Source organism: Helobdella robusta, assembly GCF_000326865.2.
Source record: "Helobdella robusta unplaced genomic scaffold HELROscaffold_21, whole genome shotgun sequence".
Classification (NCBI taxonomy): domain Eukaryota; kingdom Metazoa; phylum Annelida; class Clitellata; order Rhynchobdellida; family Glossiphoniidae; genus Helobdella; species Helobdella robusta.
The window spans coordinates 108,249-124,308 of NW_008704124.1; the positions used below are offsets into that span (position 1 = coordinate 108,249).

General features: G+C 30.9%; 2 protein-coding genes across 2 annotated transcripts; one reads left to right on the plus strand and one right to left on the minus strand.

Moving 5' to 3' along the window:
- Window positions 1–892: 892 nt before the first annotated feature.
- Window positions 893–3,269, minus strand: HELRODRAFT_171489 (hypothetical protein; the record flags this gene model as incomplete). The annotated part of the gene is made up of 4 exons (XM_009018222.1): window positions 893–993; window positions 1,356–1,520; window positions 2,465–2,583; window positions 3,169–3,269. The coding sequence occupies 4 exons, from the start codon at window positions 3,267–3,269 to the stop codon at window positions 893–895; spliced, it is 486 nt and encodes a 161-aa protein (XP_009016470.1).
- A 6,788-nt stretch (window positions 3,270–10,057) lies between these two features.
- HELRODRAFT_185503 (hypothetical protein) lies at window positions 10,058–14,472 on the plus strand. Its single transcript, XM_009018223.1, is given in 7 exon segments — window positions 10,058–10,419; window positions 11,412–11,992; window positions 12,743–12,823; window positions 13,221–13,307; window positions 13,533–13,681; window positions 13,692–14,336; window positions 14,350–14,472. 4 exon segments carry the CDS (start codon window positions 11,426–11,428, stop codon window positions 13,632–13,634), a joined length of 837 nt encoding a protein of 278 aa, XP_009016471.1. The 5' UTR covers window positions 10,058–10,419; window positions 11,412–11,425; the 3' UTR covers window positions 13,635–13,681; window positions 13,692–14,336; window positions 14,350–14,472.
- Window positions 14,473–16,060: the final 1,588 nt, after the last annotated feature.

Here is a 16,060-nt window from a genome sequence, read left to right on the forward strand (position 1 = left end):
GTATAAATTTCAATATTAATCTTAATAAGCAACTGAGGTTTTTGTCTCTACCAAAAATAAACAAATAGCTGAAGTTTAATAATCATGTAAATATTTGTAAATAGACGCTTCAAACAAAACAAATGATCATTTGACGTGTAAATGTATGCCTACGTTGAACGTAACTGAACGGATTCAGCCTTAATTAAATTAGTCACAGAGATAGAGAAATGACTTCAACTTTTAAATACATGTAACATAACATGAGTGTGTGTGTGTGTGTGTGTGTGTGTGTACGTGCTTGCGTGCGTGCTTGTTTATGTTTGCGCGTAAATAACATTATATAAAGCAAAGCATCATGTTTAATACCTACATTAGTCGTTGTATGGTTGCAAAATTTTATTTTGAACTTTAACCCTTCTCTTGATACACGCACGCACACAAACAAACACACACACATATATATATATATATATATATATATATATATATATATATATATATAAATGTATATATATATATATATCAATATATTAACAGCACTTCAAAAGTTTCAACTTTAAAATATTCATTCATCTTAGTACACGTTCAGAAACAAATCAAATTCGTTCACCTATTTTATTCTACATAATTTTTTGCTAACTCTTCCATTTCATCATTGGTTCATCCATTCACTCTTGCGTTTGTTTATTCATTCATTTGTTCATTTCATTCGTTCGTTAATCCATTTCTATGTACGTGTGTAAATGTTTCAATGTTGACTCTTGAATGACGTTACAAAATAATCCATGCAAAGGTGTATGTGGTTTGTGTTTGGAGTGAACAGGGGGTCGGAGTAGGACAAAAGATATCCGACTCGGATACTCTGGGAGTGAATATCTTATCATCCCTCACAAAATGAACTGTTTTCAATTCAAATGTCGTTTATGTCTAGAATGTTTCTAGATGCTGTAAGAGGAAATGTTATTTTAGCTACTAGTCTCTTGTCGAATCTCGAATTGGATCTCATTTTACCTACAATGAGATTTAGTTTTGGCTAATTTAATTATTTTTGGTTTAATGTGTTTGTGTTAAAATGAGTAATTATAAAATTTGGTTGATAAATTTTTAAATTTTTACTGTATATCATTGCATATCATTGTATATTATTGTATATAATTGTCCAATATTCTATATCATTCTATATCATTGCACATCATTGTATATGGTTGCATATTATTGCATATTGTTGCATATCATTGTAGAACATTGTATATCATTGTACATCATTGTATAATATTATGTATTATTACGTGTCATTCATTATTATGTTGTTCCGTCCTATGTTTCTGTGAGTTTATTAGCATGGAGTTATGCACTGCAGAGCTCCTACTAACACAGCAACGTGCGGTATTCAATATTTGTTATTGATATTCCATTCCGATCTATAATAGCGCAATCCAACACTGCATTCTTTACTAGGTTATCATAAATATACAGTGATACTCCTTTCCAACAACCTCCCCATTTACGACTCTCTCTCATTCCCGACAGTTTTGTTCCTGACGGATTGTTTCGTGCGTATTTCTGTATATTATAGCATGTTTGTATACATCTTTTCGTATTTCAGTGTTATCACTGTGTATTTTTATCTTCACATATTTCTGTATGGCTTGTAACGATATATTGTTTGTACGGCTTGTTTGTTTTGTTTGTCTGTTGTATAAAATTTGTAAATAATTGGAGTGATGGTGATATTGATTACGTAATGCTAGTAGTGAGAGCCATAACAACTTTTGACTGGCGTTTTAGTAGCTGGATGGGTCGGTCAATAGTTTTGAAGTTGTCTGTGAATGCTGTGTTTATAAATAAAAGCCAACTAAATAGTGATACTTTTTTGTGTGTGTTTTTGTATGTGTGTTTGTTTATGTTAGGGTTCGTGTGCGTGTTCGTGTTAATGCGCGTTCGTGTACGTGTATGTGCGTGTTTGAATCTAAATCAGTTTCAAGAAGCTTGACTAATTACGTGTAAAACGCGATTAAACGTGACGAGGAAATGTGAGGATGGACCGACGAAAGAATGGGTGAATGAATGAACGCATGAATTAATGATGATGAATGAATGAATGAAAATTAAATGATGGATGGATGGATGACTGAGTGGATAAATAGACCGATAAACTAAATAATTTAATGAAAAATTTTTATGTGGTTCGAAGCAAAATGAATGAGCGTTAAAATATAATCCTAACAAACTAAATGTATTGATAAATAACTCAATAGATCTGTTTAAATAATAAACAATTTTGATAATGGCATGAAGAAAGTTATGTGGAAAAAAATGTTTTACAAAATCACAAAATCAACTCAAAAAAAAAATTCAAGAAATAGATATTCCAAAACAGTCTCCACAAAAACGTTATTATTAAGATAACGTTTCTTCGGTGATTGTAGGCTGATATCATTTTTGGCTTTTTATAGCACAGTTTCATCGTAATGTTCATTACCAATTTTTGTAATCTTTCCATAAAATGTTCTGTACCACAAAGTCTGCACTCTGAACAACGCAAGTCCTGCAACGGTCATCTTCAGCAAAAAATAGTACATGGTGATGGTCACTTTGTATCTGTCCAAAGGTAGAATGAGAAACGTTACTAAATTCTTCTTTCTGACGCTAGAGTAAAAACTAACAAACGAGTTTAGTAAATAACATTAACGAGACAATAAACTTTATTGCTAGATAGAATTATTATAATATTAAAATAATCACAAACGTCCCAATAGATCAAATTGATGCGGTTCCAGCAAGCATAATTGCTTGTCAACATTTCAGGCACACGAATATTAAACTCAAAATATCTTCAATTCGGTAAAATAATATAATCATAACTCTTATAAACACATAAAATTAATCCCACTAACACACACACGCAACAACAGAAAAACGCACACACACACAAACAAATAAATAAATAAATCAATTCACGTTTGTATAAATAATATAAAATTCACGCAGTAAACATACATAGCTACAAAAACAACAAGATAGGATAAAAAAAACAGATGGAGAAAGAACTACGCAAAAAATAAATTTTCTCTCGAAATTAAACAGACTCCTACGTGCGTATGTGCGTACTTATATGCATACATACGTTTACGTACATAGGCACATAAGGTTAACCAGGTAACTTTACTTGACTGGCTGGCTGACTGACTCCTATTCAGGCTGTTCTTATTTTTGTATTTTTCCTTTGTCTGTTTTTTTGTGTTATTTGGCTTGGATTTTACAGTTTTATCAGTGTATTTTTCCATTGTTTTTTATTTTGTTTGTTTTTTGCTAGTTTTGTTTTGTTGTTGTCGATATTGTTGTTGGTTTGTAATAAATCATAAAATAGTTTATCATAAAAAATCATAAACAAACATTAATAGTACTGTATTAATGGCAGTATTAATGCAGGCAGAAGTGGTATGTTATGTAATCTACTACTTAAGTTTACCGTCGCTTAACGTTATTTATAACTTTTATTTTCATCCAACGCAGTTTCTCATTTTTTCTTGTTCTTTGTTGTTTTTTTAATGATGCAGTTTCTGTTTTTTGGCAGTTTTCAATTGAATCTACAATAAATACGAAATATTAGAATGATTTTTTAGAATGATTAGAATGATATTAAAAATGATTTTTTTTTCTTAATATTTTGTTTTCTTGTAAGGAGAATGAAACTGTCGGTTTGTCGTTTAAATGTAGATATAACTACATTGAAATGATTTAGTTGGCTATCTTTTAAAAGTTATTCTGTCTCATAACGTCGTTCCATTTTTGTGGCGGGAGTCGTAGCAATGGTTGCTTTCGATCAAAAAAAAAAAGTAGGATAAATTGTTGTTGATGGGATCTAAAATAAAGACAACAGTGTTGTTAATGTCATGTGATGTGATTTGAAATAAAAACATTAATATTGTTAATGTCATGTGAAACTAACACCTCAATGCGATTGATGTCATCTGACATAAATCATCAATGTTTATGTTATTTATAAGAATTGATTTTTTTATGTTTGTTTTTTAGTGTCTGTATGTCTGTTTTTGTGTGTTTGTTTGTGCGTGTCTGTTTGTGTGAGTATATTTGTGTGTGTCTGTGTGTTTCTGTCTATATATAGGTCTCTATGTTTGTGTACGTCTGTGTGTGTGTGTGTGCGTGTGTGTGTGTGCGTGTGAGAGAGAGAGAGAGAGAGAGAGAGGGTTCATTTACATTCATTTTTTTATTTTTATACACGTGTCTACATAAAAAACACTCGATGAAACGATTGTTAATAATAATTGGTATCTATCTATCTTCATGTTGTTAACGCTCCATAGTGGCTCTGCTGTTTTAAATCTAGGACAATGATGGGATGAACGGGAGTATAGAAAACAATACGCTCATAAGTAGGTGTTGATGTGATGAGATGGATGGATGGATGGATGGATGGATGGATGGATGGATGGATGGATGGATGGATGGATGGATGGATGGATGGATGGATGGATGGATGGATGGATGGATGGATGGATGGATGGATGGATGGATGGATGGATGGATGGATGGATGGATGGATGGATGGATGGATGGATGGATGGATGGATGGATGGATGGATGGATGGATGGATGGATGGATGGATGGATGGATGGATGGATGGATGGATGGATGGATGGATGGATGGATGGATGGATGGATGGATGGATGGATGGATGGATGGATGGATGGATGGATGGATGGATGGATGGATGAAAAGGAACAACAGATAATGAAGACGTTCGCTTGTGTTCCTCTCATAATTTATCACAATCTTCTTTTTATTTCTCCTTTCTTAGATTTGTTTTCAATCCTTAAGCGAGATATACAGTGGGTGTTCTACTATTTTTTTATCATTCTGTTATCTTTTTTGTTAGCTGTTATGTTTATGTTTTTGTTGATATTTTTGACCTTGTTTTTGTTGTTGGTGTTGTTGACTCTAGAGATGTTATTGTTACTATGAAGGTTATTGATATTGTCACTATAGATGTTATTGATATTGTCACTATAGATGTTATTGTTATTGTTACTATAGATGTTATTGTTATTACGGATGTTATTGTTATTATGGATGTTATTGTTATTGTTTTTATAACATATATATATAGATGTTATTTTTATTGTTTCTATGGATGTCATTCTTATTGTTATTATAGATGTTATTGTTTGTGTGGATGTTATAACTGCCTGTTGCAAGAGTTTCCTTATCCAAATATTTTTGTTTTGCACCAAGCAACATAACAATTCATCTGTACAGGCTAAGAATTAGTTACGAAACGTAAATAAATGCTAGCTATTAAGTAAATACTATTAATCAATTTTTTCCAGTATTGTAAAATATAATACTAGAACATAACAATGGAGTATAATATATATATATATAATATGTTATTATTATTTATATTATTACTATTATTATATAAATATTATTATTTCATTTATATTATTTCATATATTATTATTGTTATTAATAAAAATTATTGTTATTATTATTATTACTACTATTGAGAGTTGTTTAGATATAAATAATAATATTGCTCAGAGTTTTTATTTAATTGCCTATGCATATATATATATATTTTTTCATTTTAAATAGTTGAAATGTTTATTTTGTTTCATAGCAGCATTATTGTTTATGCTGTTGTATTTTTTCCGTATCTTTGATTACATTTTATAAATTATTTTTCAAAGTTTTAAGAAAATTTTCATTATACGTATTACAGGTAATTTAACGAAAAACTCGATAATATTAATCCTGTATCTTCAGCAAATAATGTTATATGTAAAGTACAAAATAAGGTAATCAAAATGTAATGAGATGTGATTTAATGTGATGAAATTTGATGAGATATGATTTTTTTCTATTCTGGGATATCATTAATGTATAGTTGTCAAAAACATCGTATAATGTTTGGTAATGCAATGCTTTTGTGTATATATATATATATATATATATATATATAATATATATATATATATATATATATATATATATATACTTATATAAGACTTGTAGCCAATCAAGTATGCAAGAAGCAACCAGATTCATTGAAACCAAATTCATTGAAACCCAACACGATTCCTGCCTATCAAAAAAATATATCGCCTAGATAAATAAACAATCAGAACAGCATAAACATCAGCACATTAACTACAAACAAACAAAAACTTTCGATAACAAGCCAGCAAAACTTTGATTGACGTCATTGGCCAATATAAAGGTCAGGGCAATTTTGGTAACACCAATAGTTTAATGGGAGAAGGCAGTCCTGTATTTGCGCCCTCCATATTTAAAAAAAAATCACCAAAGCCTACAAAAGAGAACAATTTTTTTCTACAAAACAGAAACCAACAATGAACGTGAATAAGTGATAAAAATAAAAGTCATAAATAACATTAAACAATGATGAAAAGAGCGAGCTACGTATGTGAGCACATCAACTCCATGACAACTATCTACACAAATCATACGAGCTTTTTGTTCTGTAAGAAGAGAGAAACTACAATTTCTACATTCTTTTATATCTTGTCAGTTTCCATATCAACATCAACAAAAATCGGTTGTTCAAAATTTTTGCAAAAATGATATTGTAAAGTAAGGTAATGATGTTGAATAATTGTTGCCCCTAGTAGTAGTAATATATGATATCTAGAGTCTTTCGTGGCAACGGCTTCCTTTTAATTGTAGAAAAATATTTAATCAATGGTGGTAGTGATGAAGGTGATAATGAAAATGATAGTGGTCATAATCAAAATGATGACGACGATGATGACGACATGAATACATTAATGTTTGTTACGAGTATTCCACTCTGAAAGTGATGTGACCTCTTTGGTGACCTCCACTTTAATTTATTCAAATGTTCAAATACCTAAATTGTTTGGAATAACATTAGCGGTTGTCACCATCATAATCAACGTCGTCGTCCTCATTACCACTATCTTCATCATCACTACTTTCATCTTCATCTTCATCATCTTCCTTTTATTCATCATTCTCGTCAACTTCAACTTATTCCTAATTGACGTCATCATCATTACACAAAGAAATCTGTTGTTTTGGATGAGAAATAATTTTTTTTCCATCAAAAAGAACGAAACAAACCTGTCATATATCATTGAAAAAATGGAATAGCATATGGTATGGTTGAAAATTGTTAGGTTTTGCTTTGGTGACTTGCGTTAAGTAAAAAAAATTAAAATGTTTTTGTGATATTCAGAATTAGAAAAATTTTACAAAAACCATTAAAATTAACTGTAAATAATAAAAAAATCAATTGCTTTAAAAAATTTTTCAATAGCCAATAAAATTTAAATTTATTCATCTTAAAAAATGGGGGCGAGATGATTAAATTCCTAATATTTACTTTTACATGTACATTGTGTTCTTTTACAATTTAAATAAATCCAAATCATTTTCAATGATTTAGAAATAAATCCAAATCATTTTCAATAATTTAGAAATAAATCTAAATCATTTTCAATGATTTAGATTTGATCAAAGTTTCAAACGGTGTTGATATTGTTGGTGCATTTTCAAATAACAATTGTGATAACATTTTTTGTTGTTCATTATTTGTTTTCATGTTTATCTTCACCAAACATGAACTGATAGCTAGTGCGTGAACCCGCTAAAACATCAACAACTATTTTATCTGTGGTGATGACGATAATGACGTCAATAATGATGATGACGATGAGGAAAATGATGACGATGATGTTGAGAAGTAAGTAGAGGATTAAGATGATTGTGACGATTGATGATAACGATGATAATATCGGTATGATGATGATGATGACAATGATTACGATGATGTCATGGTTCAATCGAGATAACTAGATAAACGCAACAATTTTCACGTCTGGTTATTAATACTGTTATTATTATTATTATTATTATTATTATTATCAACATTATTATTATTATTATTATTATTATTATTATCAACATTATTATTATTATTATTATTATTATTATTATTATTATTGTTATTTGTCGTTTGGTTATGTAAATACACCGATAAAATTATATACATCAAACCTCAATGATGGACCAGAGTTTATAATGAACCTTTAAAAAAACGAGATAATTTGCTGAAAATTGCTATAAAAAAACAAAAAAGTAAAAAAACTCAACTTAAAAAGTTAAGTTTTTACATCACCGTAAAAAAAAGAGGTTACAGATCGTATAGAGTAAACTCTATTTTGTCGTAATTATTATAATTGTAAGATTTTTGTAATAAAGGCGAAGTTTTTTGACAAAATGACGGATTAACCAATCAATTTTTCAGTCAACCAACTAATCAATCAATCAAATTTATATAGCCCACATTTTAAAGATTCTACTTGACTCAATCAGTTGATAAATCAATCAGTTAGTGTATCAATTGGAAAAGATTAATACAAAGTATTTTGACATTACAAATTTTTTTAAATTTATTTTTTCAAATTTTAGAATTATTTTTAAAGTTTGTAAAATACAAAATAGATTGAAAAATTGAATGAAAATTTGCTTGTAAGAACTATTTACTCCGTATTAAAATGAAATTTTAAAAGTTTGATAACTTATTTATCTACGGTCTTTTTCATTGACATCAAAGCTTATCACAGATGACAAAATTTATTGACAGTGAAAGAACATCAAAGTCGGCCAGCCAATATTTTATGTTCAAATATGTAACTACAAAAATAACAAATTTCAAATCTGTGTTTTGGTTTGCCAACAATACACCACGAGTCACTCCGCGCTGCTGTCATGTTTGAAATGTTGAAAGGAATAACTGAGAGGCAGATGATGATGTGAAGATCATTCATCAGCCGCTTAACATTTATCTTCTGCTTAATGTAAACAAATACAGAAATGGGTGTATGATGAGTGCGGTCCAGGCTCTGCACTTAATATGTTATTACCGTACCTATGTTCTTAAATTTACAAATATGTTTATAGATATTGACGTAGTAGGAGTAGATGCGTTTTTTGAGTTAACGTTTCTCAATCTTTATATATATATAAATGTGCATGAATTTGTATAAATTTTTGAATTCCACAGCACAATTTCGATTTTTCACAACTGATAACAGATAATGGCCAGAGTATTGTGTATACTTATAGCTTTCACGCGACGATCGTTAATATTACTTTGGGCAAAAAATGAAAATTCAATCGTGAAAGTTGGTATTCGATGTTCAAACCAACTTATTGCTTGCTCTTTTGTTGGCCCATCCACTCCACCCAACACAGTTTTTAAAGTTTCTTTTTTTATTTCACCATACCTAATCAAACATTTATCACTGCATCATTCATCATTCATTATGTCTTTCAAACTCAAATTCATTGCTGGTGCCATGTAATGTTACTAATGTTATTAAAATTACTTTCCGAATTGTAAACTTGACAAAATTTATAGTAACTAAGTTTTTACTTAGTTACTATAAATTACTTACTTACTATGTTTTGTTGTTGAAAGATAAAATATCCTCATTTTAAAGAGAGAGAAAGGCTTCAAACTGGAAAAACGCTCCCTCTTTCCTTCTGTTAACGCTCCAATGTTGAAAGCATATATCGGAAGGTTCAAAGTTGGTTTAGAGTTAAGGATAGGGCTAATTATTATTAGTGTGTGTGTGTTATTATTGTTATTATTATATTTTATTATAATTATTATTGTGTGTGTGTGTGTGCGTTGGTGTGATTGTGTGTGTGGGTGTGATTGTGTGAGAGAGAGTTATATCAACTTACTAACCTTATAACCACACAATATAATTTTCCTGCCAATAATATCTGTTAACATGAGAGGTTACGGTTCTTATGTATGTGAAATATAATTTATTTGTATGTAAATATATGTATATTAATATTCATTTACATGCGAGTGTGTGTGTGAGTGTGTGTTTGTTTGTGTGTGAGTGTGTATTCATGATGAACCAAAATGTTGCAACCCATAAATTATTTGCATATATGTTGGTAAAAGACCATAAGAATATTGTATATGTATGTATATATACATATATATACATATATATATATATAATACTATAATGCATGTACGTGTTTATATACATATATATATGTATATATATATATATATATATATATATATGAACATATACATGCTCTAGTTAGTCTTCTGCACAAATGATGATATATTTAAAGAGTTTATAGCGAACAAATGCCAAAAGGGTGATGTGAGATATAGGGAGCGTTTCATCCAGCTAAGTAGGAACTGCAGAAGTTATTTCTTCATCTCGTTGTTGTTGTTGAGTTAGTTGGTTGGTTGGTTGCTGGGAGCTGTCTTCACGACCACACGGATTCATCCTCGTCGTCTTCATCTTCCTCTTCTTCTACCGATTTCTCTTGCTGCTGTTTGTTTTTATTCAATCGAAAGTCTTCATAGATTGTTCACTTGAGTTTGCAAGTAAGTTGACTGGTTGATTGATTGATTGTGCTGGTTGTTTTTATGTTTTTTTATTGGCTTGTTGATTGGCTGGTCGGTTGGTTGGTTGATTGATTGGTTGATTGCTTAGTTGTTTTGAAGTTTATTATAGATTAGTAGGAATTTTATTGATGAAAGGTTCACGTTAATGTTTGACCAGTTGGTTACAATACTTCATTTGATTATTTGCACGTTGGCAATTTGGCGGATTTGTTGGCTAAATAATCTTCAATTGTTAAGCTTTTTTTTTATTTATTCATTCATTAAATTATACGCGTACCAAGTTTCATAACCAGTTTCTGTAATAAATTACTGTTGATCTTAGCTAATTTTTTTTCATTAAATTATGATATAGTTTCGATATAGTTTCATAAATGTTAACAAATAAATATAATAAAATTTGTATTTGCAAATAAGCCGTATTACATATTTCATGTAATTACAAGTGTAAGATTTTTGTATCAAAAACATTGCAATGGTGCGATTTTAACTATTTAATTTCGACAGTTCACTAGCTGGCGAGTAAACTTTCGAGTTTGCTTCAAATAATAATTATATGCACCATATCACAAGTCACAAACATATTATCATGTAAATATTTTTAGATCATCAGACGCAAATACAGTTTTATTTTAGAGAGCTTCACAATCTTGATTCTAGATAGACAGTTACAAAGTCGAGATATTATTAATGAGTTAATATTAGTATTTCAATAGCTATCAATGTATGCAAATGCTATTATGGTGTTAAGATTATTTTTTACTATTATACTTAATAAAATTGTTTCTGTTGTCAGTGTCAATTGTTTGTAAAGTAGTTTCAACCATGAATACTGTCAATTTTATTTGTTGTTGTTAATGCAAACGTTTCATTTTTTGCCCATTGAATGATCAAGGGTGAAGTTTGAAAAGATAACATTAATAATTATAACTGAAGCAATAATAACATCGCCAGCTACGTAACTTTACTTTCAGAATAAACTGACAAGATGTCGAACTTTGTGAACAAAGCCATCACAACAAATCTGAACGACCTGAAATCGTCGCACCTCTATCGATCGCTCGTCTGCGAGTTCATTGGAACGTTTATCCTCATCTTCATGGGATGCTTTTCCATCATCACCTGGAACAGAAGTGAACCACCTTCCCTGGTCGCCATAGCCCTCTGCTTCGGCATCATCATCGCCATCCTCGCAACAGCATTTGGCGGCATCAGTGGCTGCCACATCAACCCCGCCGTCAGTTTGGGATTTCTCGTCACTCGTCGCATAAGTTTGATCAGATTTCTTCTCTACGCCATTGTGCAGGCGGCAGCAGCCATCGCAGGAGCCAAACTTCTGTACGAGTTGACGCCGGAGGGACCCAGGCGGGAGTTGCAAGTCGTCGTCATGCCGCTGCCCGGCATATCAGACAGCAACGCAGCCTTTGTCGAATTCTTTCTGACTTTCCTGCTGATGTTCACCGTGTACGCCTGCATTGACGGAGGGAAGCCTGTTGCTCACGGGACGGCTCCGTTCATCATCGGTCTCAGCGTCACCACTGGAGTCTTCTCCGCTGTTAGTTTTTTATTCGTGGTTGATTATTTTTATAATACGCGTGTGTTCGTTATTGTGTTTATTATAAGATCTGCGATTCACATTTTATAGCATGCCAACTATAGATACCAATGTAATTGATGTTTTAAATTTAGGATACGATCAGGCTAAATAATTTTGCTAAAAACCACAACCGATTCTGTTTCGTTCATAGCGTTTTATTCGTAATAATTTTTATATTTTATGAGTTTAGAATTTAATTTGAGGTGAAATAAGGCTGTGTATAATAATAATTACTAGTGAAATAACGCAAAAAAACAACAACTTGAGTAGGCCAACAAACTCGAACGATGCCCCCAGGCGCAGATCTGCATTCAAGTTTAGCGAAATCTTTTTGAATAAACTTGAACATTAATTGTACTTTGAAATCTTGCGTGAGATGAAATTGGGAGTATATCAGATGCGGATGCATGCTTCATAAAATTAAAAGCATTTTTAAAATAAGGCATGATGTGACAGGTAGTTCACATTTTACGTTATTTTATTTTTCGGTTCACTACGGTGGTATTTCATATCACTAATTAAATAATTTAATCAATTTCAAAACCACCAACCATAAAATACTATAAAATAATCAAAAAAATTATTAAACACTGGGCTATTTTAGAAATAAGACGCATTTCTTTTTCATTTCAACCGACCAACAGAAAATTAAATTCATACATCCTAATAGAACGAATGAATGTAAGCAACTTAAACGTCATTCGGCAGGGTTTGTACTCAGGTGGCTGTATGAATCCCATCAGAGCACTTGGACCGGCCGTCGTTCAAAACTATTGGAGACATCATTGGGTCGGTGACAAAAATTAGTTTTATAAAATTATAATTATCATGGAATTATAATTATAATTACATCAATTACTACATTGTTTTAATTATTTATAGTATTTTAGAAAATAATACAACCAAAATAAGAAGTATTATTATTGTTATTAACTATTAAAAAGTTTATTCGTCAATATAATTTTTAAAATATACATTTAACAAGTTTTCACAACAAATTGCATTCACTTCTAACGATATCTACGAAACGATTTTTTTCTCTCGGAATAATTTTCACAATAATTGCTTTTTATGATTCAAATTATGTAAATGATGAAAATAATAATAAAAAAAATAATATTTGTGGATAACAACAATACTTACAATAAATTAAAAATAGAAATAATAAAAAACATTGTTGGTTCAGGTGTACTGGGTGGGACCAATGATGGGGGCGGTCGTGGCAGCCCTTCTCTACGACCTTCTCTTCGACACAGCTGCATCTCTCAGAAAGGTCTGCCAAACTTTTCTTATCTATCCAACTATTTTTTTAATTTGTTTTTCTTAATTAAAACTTTTCCACCATTTTTTATGATGATGTAAACATCAAAAACACCAATAGTAAATTAGATCAAGAATGGTTTCCATAAAAACTCCATTTTAAATATCAAACTCTAATGCTTTCACTGACATCCCCTTATTCTCAAATGATGTTACATTCCCAACGTAATTTCCACAGCTGAAATTGTTCTTCACGAGTTTGGACTACGATGCCAACTCATTCTACGTGAAACCCAGGGAAAAGATCGACGCCAGCGATTTGGAAAAGTTAAGAAGTTAATTCCTCAAAAACATTTGTGGTGTAAAAAGTTATTCTGTGTTCGAAATTAAATTATATTTATATGCGCGTGCATGCATTGCCTATTGACAATTTTTCTTACGCTCACACACACACGACACACACGCACATCCACAAACATTTAGACGTATGTAGAAGAGTACATAAGCATGCATACAAACACATACAAACAAACTCCTACATCATCAAGGGATCATTTTATACAAGATAAACATAAAACATATTACACATCAGCCAATAGCATGCATACATTAACTTTTTATAACACTTTTAATTTATTTTCACATTACACTTTTATGCATCGAATGTCTTGAAAATTAAGCACAACGATTTCTATTTGAATATGCATTAAATCATGTATGAGATGTACGAATATAAATTTTAATACTTTTGTAAAATATATTCTAAAAATATTTAAATTATGAATTTTAGTTATCGGGATTACATTTGTTAGCTTGCACTTTAAGTTTCAGGTAACAGAGATTTCTGCATTCAAGTTTGTTGAAATATTAAATTTTGTAACGATTCACCAATTGTTGCGAATGTTGTGCTTAAATGGTTCTTCAACATTTATATAACTTATTTTCATGAAGTCTTATTTTGTAGCTTATTATATCTTGCTTTGTTTGGAGGAATAAAATATATTTGTGCATAAACGCGTGAAAATAAACGTTTGAGTTCATGCTAATAGGGTCTTCTGTCACTTGATTTTACAATGTTGGATTAATTGTTATGAAAATAAATTTGAAATAACAATGTTTTGAAACAATTTTACTGTTTGGGAGTCAATTAAATCAAGTTAAAAAGTTGGTCCGAACGACTTTAAAACAATGCGGACATTATTTTATTCACGAAAAAATAAAATATTCCTAGCGAATTTGAAATACATTTTAATTAAAGTGATATGAAAGAAGCTCTAAAATAAAACCGGGAAATATTACATTCACTAGTCAAAAAAATCAACTCAAAAAATAATTCAAAATCGGAATATGACGTATGTAAAATACTATAGAAACGGGATGTTATCGTCGAAGTGGAAACAAGGGCAACTTAACCAAGCTACCTTATATCGACAGGAAGACTCCACTTGACTCAAAATGAGTTTTAAAAGTAAAAAAATATTTAGTCGTCTTCTGATGAATCCAGATTAATGAAGAGAATAACTTTAATATAACACGAAAAAACACATGAACTCCTTCATAATCATAAAACTTTGGTCATATTATAATTTACACAAAAATTCTTTTTAAACTGCGAATGATATTATACTATAAAATTTAATAAAAAAAAATTATTTTACGCCCATGAAGCACCAACTCCTTTTGACAAGAAGTCACTGACTTTATGTTTTCTTCAAGATGTTTTCAAATCCATATTCATTCAGGGACCATGCAAAAACTATAATACTGGTTTTGGAAAGTCAGAACTACTCAAATCACTGCAGCGTTTGCCACTTACCAACTATTACATTAAATAAATCCTTTACCACCCAGTATGTTATTCCGCTATTTAATCAAGACAGTATTTACATTTTTTAGACTAATACTATATTTAATCATTTAATTTTCAAATTCTCAGACATATAATCTGGTCAAAATTAATCACACGGAACAAAAGTATAAAATATATGGCAACTTCATCTGTTTGCTTACACTATCTGGTAAATTCAACAAAAAACGCCAACACGGGACCACAGTAGCGAGTCTAGCGACTACACAGGTACGTTGAAAATCCCACAATGAAACAAACAAGCCATATAATTAGGCAAGCTAGAAATATAATTCTTTCCATTGTCAGCCACCTTGGTGCGAATCTTCTAGAAGTTGTAGGCTGGTTGAGCTGTGATCTCCTCTGACCATCAACAACAGTTTCATCATCTGGTATGTTGTGCAGATTGGGATAAGATAGATCCTCGACGAACGCCGAATTATTGAAGTAATAAGATGGTGGAGGCGGAAGTATGGTAACTGGAAAGTCGTCATTCAAGGAGTATTTTGGTGGTAGGTCTGTTGGGAGGATGTTGCTGTTGCTTTGTTGGAAGTAAGGCATTGGTATCTGAGAAGTAATGGTGGCATCGTTGGTGGTGTTGTTGGTGTCGTTGTTGTTAGAGTCGTTGCAGTTGATGATGACGTGACTGCTTATGCCATTATTATTTATATTAGTGTTGTTGTTATTGTTGTTGTTATTGTTGTTGCTTATGTTGCTATTAATATTATTGTCTATGTCGTTATTGTTTATGTTGTTGATTATGTTAATGTTATTGCTTGTGTTACTATTATTAATGTTGTTGTTGTTGCTGTTATTGTTTATGTAATTTATGCTGTCGTTATTGTTGTTGTTGTTTATATTGTTGTCTATGTTGTTGTTGTTAATGTTGACAGGATTAACCGAAGTTTCTGCATTAGTTG